This window comes from Oxyura jamaicensis, unplaced genomic scaffold, assembly GCF_011077185.1.
Source record: "Oxyura jamaicensis isolate SHBP4307 breed ruddy duck unplaced genomic scaffold, BPBGC_Ojam_1.0 oxyUn_random_OJ71615, whole genome shotgun sequence".
Taxonomy (NCBI): domain Eukaryota; kingdom Metazoa; phylum Chordata; class Aves; order Anseriformes; family Anatidae; genus Oxyura; species Oxyura jamaicensis.
Window position 1 is genome coordinate 42,876 of NW_023310612.1, and position 6,356 is coordinate 49,231.

Below are 6,356 nucleotides of genomic sequence, written 5' to 3' on the forward strand. Positions count from 1 at the left end.
ATAAACTGCATCACATTTGTCAAGTAAATAATTTATAGTTATTCTTTCCCCCCACACACACACACTGTATAACCCTTGTTCAGGGAATTCAAACAATAAGTCCAGTCATTTTCAGCAAGTCCTTCAAATATTAGCCCATACAAACTGAAAAACTGTCTTAGGTCTTCACTAAAAATTTTTTGTTAATTCTTATTAATATTAAAGTGATTCTTGAGAATTCTTTCAGATGTTTGGTCTTAGTTCACTAATGTAACAAAAATCCTTTATATCATCTACCCTAATTTGGCATAGTATAATAAACAATAACACTGGAAGAGGTAATAGGAATTCACTCATCGCATTAGGAAGACAATTATAAATATATATGTTGGGTAATTTTCTTTTCCATTAAGAAGTACACCAAGAAAGATGTCAGAAAGCACAATATGTAAACATTGCAATCTTAATCTAAGTCAAAAACATTTGTTTTTTAAAAAAAAATGTATTCCTTAGTTGAGGTTTATATCCTTTATACAAGTTTTTTTCTTTTATATTTCTTCATATGAAGAAAATACATGTAAAGTCTTCAAAGAAAGAATACAATAGAATATTGCTGGAACATCAGCAAGTTCCATTTGAAAAGACTGTACTGTCTTCCAAGACCAGATCATCCAGAAACAAACTGTATTATAGCAGGGTTTTCAACACCTAATACAGACATCTCATCTCTCTCTGCTTTCAACAACTTGGTCTGCAAAAATCCAATTGTTTCTCAATAAAGATTTTCAATGTTTAACCACTTGAAAATCATCTTACAGTCACGTTTGAATGCTTATCACTACAAATTGGATTTTGAAGGCTTCTCTGAAACAGACTTCAACTGTGCAAAGCATTACTGGCACTAATAATCTGATTACAGACATAACTGGTCTCCTAGTATGTTGAAAAACATTTCTAAGCTTTATGAGTATTTAGCATACTAGAGTACATATTCAAGGCAAAAGACCTGTCACACTCTGCAAACCAGCTTCAGATTTCAACTGTACTGCAAACATAGTGATTTATAAAAACTGTTTTGTCTTGTTTAGAACCGTGAAAGAGTAGCCATATGTCCTGTTCTCACAAAACTCTAAGTAATCAAAAGAAAGATACCAAATTAATACTTAATTGATCACATTTTGTAAGTTTCAATATAAATAATTTTAGGCTGTTAAAACAAACAACAACAACCACACCACACAGCAGAGACAAAAATTTTAACTTCAAAAATTTTAATAGCCTACAAAACAGCATTCTATCTCATGTTACTGCATATTCAAATGTTGGCATCACTTACCACACAAGTAGTACTGAAACCAAAGGGTTTTGATCAATGAAAATAAAACACGAATTGACAAACTACCAAAAAGCACTGCACGATTTAACTTAACATTAAAAAGTCTGCTCAATCAATTCTGGGATACAAAATAAAGGACTGTAACAGAAACTGTTACTTTAAAACCACAGTCTTCAGATACTAATTGCTGGGAAAAGTCACTGGGTTCAGGACGTTCACTGAGAACACTAAAGAGTCATCTTAAAGAACTCACATTTTATTTAATGCATTAGAAAACTGAGAGGTGGTTTCTCTCTCCCCCTCCACATTTTGCATGCTTACAAGAATTTTAAATAGTCTATTAGAGTAGTTCACTTGATGTAATCTGTAACTAATTACACTCAGCATTGGAGACTTCCTTTTAGTTTTTTTTTTTTTTTTCTTTAATAATTTTTCTGCTGCATCCTATAAAACCAAGGGATGTTAGTGATAGGAGACTGGAAAAAAGTAGAAAAAAAAAAATCAGTAAAAAGGAATTCTCTCTAATAATACTAGTTCAGACAACCATAGCATAGCCCTGTATTTTGTTCTAAAATCACTGAAACACCATAGATGCCAGATATATCATCCTTGCTTCCTATTAAGTCATAGCCTTCTTTTTTCATTCAAGTCAGCAGTAAAGTGGCTAACAATGAGTTATAGTGGAACAGTGCTATCAAAGGAATCTCCTATAAGGTGGAAATTATCACCTGATCAAATTCACCATTGCTACAAATGTTTTGGATTGCTCTGACAGAGGAAAGTAACTTCAGATTTCCCCCCCCCCCAATCCTCTGATAACACATAATGCTGCATCTTCCAAAAATAATATTTCCAAAAAAAAGTTGTCAAGAGCAATGTTCCAAAATGTATACATGTCTTTAACCAAGTTAATTCATAAATACCAGAATAACACTTATTTCCTTTCAACCAAAAAAATAGCTTTGTTAATGAAAAATCTGTTGAAATTAAATCCATAAAAACCATTCTATGAAATACTCAGATTAAGGGGAAGAAGTAGAAGGCTGACAAACATGACTGACTTGGAAGAGGTAAGGAATAATTTATACTTTTATTCGGAAATACCTTAATACTTGATTAGAAAAAAAAAAGAATGCTTGTATTCTTTATAAAATGTATGCACATATATATATATATTCTGTTAACTCTTGCGCATCATCAACAGAACTGGAAGTTCACATCCATTAGAAATAAGCATGCCCAGCAAAGGGAATGGGATTACAAATGTTACAGTAAACCTCTTAACTTGAATGCCCTTTTAAAACAAAACAAAACAAAAAAAAACAACAAACAAACAAACAAACAAAAAAACCAAACAAACAAACAAAAAAAAAAAAACACAAAAAAAAACACCAAACAGGAGAGTACAACTTCACTGTTCTGAAAAATCATGCTTGATTAAGTAAAAATAGTGGGTACACTGAATATCTGCAATACCAAACTAGAAAAAAAAAAAACAGGTTACAATTCTACATAGTGCAACATGTAACTTTCTTTGACACTTTTATCTATTAAAAAGTTAGTCTAATACTCTTAATATTACACCTTATATTATTCTTTAAACAAGAACTGGAATTCTGGAATGACTGAACGCTACTACCATGCCACCATCCTCCCGCCCCATCCCCCCCCAACCTACACACACATAACTCGGGAGGTGCCTGAGCGAAAAAAAGTGGACTACAGAATAGGTATTTCAGTAAAGGGAGGAAAAAGACGTGCGCCGCGGAAGCGCTTTGGGGACAATCTCTGAGCACGCGTCTCCCTAGGCCTTAGATTGTGATTCAGTGCCGGCATCACCCAACGATCGTCCGAGCTCTTGCCGCTACCACTAAACCACAGAACCCGCCGTGCTCCTACAGGCCACTCCGGAGACGCCGCAGGTACTTCAGGACGGGACCGCCATCTTAAGTTCGGATGGAGCTCCTTTCCCCTACCGTTCCTGTCATACAAAGGACCACGTAACTCCGCTCCTTGTGTGGGAGGTTGCGGTGCCCACAGTCAAGATGTGGGGAAGTCAAGTAGGGCCTTCTCACAACCCTCCCAACCCCTCTAGACCCATCCTCCCAGGTCTCTATCGCTCCGGAGACCGGTGCAGGCCCCACTTACTCTGGGGGATAGAGACGCAGCTCCTCAATATCTCCCAGGAAGCCGAAGAGAGTCCGCATCTGCTCGCTGGTTACCGCCGAAGACAGGTTCGTGACCTGGATGACAGATGTGGGGCCTAAGGGGAAACCCAGCGGCACCCCGATTCCACCGCTGTTCATCATGGCGGAGCCCGCACGACCGCTCCGCTCGCGGCAGTGTCACACGTAGCCAGAGAGACGGACCTGACGACAGAGAAGAGTGTGCGGCACCCGCCCGAGCGTCCCAGGGTTCGGACGCTCTAGCAGCGAACTCGATTGCTCGCCGGAGGTGTTACTTGGCGGGCAGCTGCTTATTCCCTGCCAGATGAGACGCTCCGGGGAACGGCCGCCCTGAAACCTGCCAGTAGCGCTGAAACTCCTAGCTCAGCCGTAAACGCCCCCCCCGCCCAAGAGAAGAAGGAAAATCCGTCGCTTCCCAAGGAACCGGCAGGACAGCCTCCTACCAGCTGATAGGCAGGTGACGACCGGGCCGCTGCTATAAGGGCGAGACCATTCGTGGACTCTCAGCCCCGCCTAGGAAGGAGTGCGGGGCCGCAGGCGCGGCCTAGGCGTTAACAGCCACATCCCGCCCAGCTTTCTTTTAGGCATATGCTGCCTGCTTCCTGAGGATTGGAGAGTAATCCTGTTGGGGGCATAGAATAATTAAGGTTGGAAAAGACCTCTAAAATAATCTGGTCCAACTGTCTCCCTACCATCAGTATCACCTATTAAACCATGTCCCTAAGCACTGTTATAAGCTACTTCTCAATTAATTTCAGAGAGCATTGCTTCAATCATACAAATAAGTTTATTGAGTGTGATATGCAACAGATGTTTGTTCATTGTTTCTTGTATTAAGCGAGAAAGAAGTTCTGTTTGAAGAGTGGAGGGGGGGGAGTAAGCGAAGGTTTTCTGTGGTGATGAAAACTGTGAAGTGCCTGGCTAGGTATTTATGACCTTCTTTTATGTAAAGAATTCGTTTGAAGTCGATAAGAAAGGGGAAGCTCCTTCCTCCCTTTCCCTCCCTTTCTCTCCCGTCGCTGTTGCAAGGCTCATGTAAATCACTCCTTGATAAGCCGTTTAATTAGTTTGGCAATGTCCTGTCTCCCTGCCTCTTGCTGGGCCGACATGACCAGATAAGGAAAAAGAAGTTGAGTCACAATGCAGAGGAAGACTATGGCCTTCATCTCCACGACCACCAGAGAGACTGACACGACCCCCTACCAACAGTGTGTGCAGTCGCAGAACATACCTGGATATGCCACATGTTCACCAGACTATAAAAGGGGACTCTGGAGGGGGGGGGGGTGTGGGCCGTTGGCAGAGCAGAGACTCCCTGGTCACTCAGCGCTGTTTTGCTTGCTGGCTGCTTACTCAATAAACTTATTTGTATGATTGAAGCAATGCTCTCTGTAATTAATTGAGAGGTAATTTATAACAAATTTGGTGCCGTGACTCGGATGAAGGCAATTTGATTGAAAACCCTTCAGAGGGGGGCGCCCCCGCTGATTTCAGTGGCCTTCGCTAGGATTACTTTCATTTGAATCCTAAATTCAGCAGCAAGCAAATAAAGCCGGCAACCCCAAGTAATCTTTGTGCACGAAGACCGAACGAAGACTCAGGATTGAGTAAGTATAGGCCGGTGATCCGTTCGGTTGGGGTTGGGTATCCCGGAGCGTGGTGTTGTGAGACGTCCAGCAGGACAAAGCGAGTGCGGACCCCTCGGTAGTGCGTTTCCCACATCCTGCGAGGGACTGGGCCACGAAAAGGGGGAAGCAATTGTGGATTGTGTGTGTGTGGATGCTCCGGAAGATGGGACAGAAGAAGAGTAAGCCTTCTGGTCCCATGGATGGGGTCACGCTTGTTGTTAGGTTACCCCCTATTCCCCCAGACACTCCTCTGGGACTGATGATTAAAAATTGGAATGATTCCCCTTCTAGGCGGGGAAAGGACAAAGTAAAAATGATTCATTATTGCGTTGAGGTTTGGGGTGGTAAACTAATTTGAGAAGACCACCTCTATTGGCCCATATTTGGGTCTTTTGAAGATTGGATGTGCCAGGCTCTAAATATTTATGTGAATTCAAAAAGAACCTTTTAGTCTGGAGGAAAGTGAGTATGCACGCTTGTGGATTAACTCGGAAACCCGAGCTTATTTATACCCTCTAAAAGAAAAGGAGGGGAGGGGAGGTGTAGGAAGAGACGAGAGCCAGAAATCCCAGCCCCACCACCTCCCTATATTCCACCACCTCCCACGGCTCCTCCAGCTTCCAGCTCTCCCAACCTGCAAAACCAGGGAGACTAAAAAAAATGTTTAAAGAGGACTAGGGGTGTCAGGGGCTCTATTTGCTGGGGGCCTGAAAGAGAACTGAGCCCTTGATAAAATTAAAGATAGGTCCCCGGCACGAGGAAGTTGAGTTCCTCATAGATACAGGGGCTGAAAGATCTACAGTCCAAAATTTGCCTTCAGGATGTAAAATCTCGACCGAAAAGGTTCAAGTAATTGGGGCGAAAGGGGAACCCTTCGGGGTCCCCGTTATTAAAGAGGTGTTAATCGAATTGGATTCTAAATTAGGGGTGGGATCCTTACTCTTAGTACCTGAGGCAGAATATAACCTATTAGGTAGAGACTTAATAATAGAATTAGGTATAAGCTTAGAGGTAGTAGATAAGGAGATAAAGATTAAGTTGTGTCCCCTGAGAACAGAGTATGAGCAAAGTATAAATCCTGAAATTTGGTATACTCCAGAAAGTGTAGGAAGATTAAATATTAAGCCCTTTAAGGTAACCCTAACCAACCCAGATGTACCAACGAGGATTAAACAATACCCCCTGTCTGAGGAAGGCAGGCAAGGGTTAAAGCCTGAAATTCAACGG

The 6,356-nt window shown here is 41.7% G+C and overlaps 1 protein-coding gene across 1 annotated transcript in view; it reads right to left on the reverse strand.

Moving 5' to 3' along the window:
* LOC118159682 (splicing regulatory glutamine/lysine-rich protein 1-like) overlaps window positions 1–3,624 on the reverse strand; it is a 42,267-nt gene extending 38,643 nt beyond the window's left edge. The window contains exon 1 of the mRNA XM_035314251.1: window positions 3,464–3,624. Coding sequence (XP_035170142.1) covers window positions 3,464–3,624 — 161 coding nt within the window. The remainder of the gene's footprint in view (window positions 1–3,463) is intronic.
* Window positions 3,625–6,356: the final 2,732 nt, after the last annotated feature.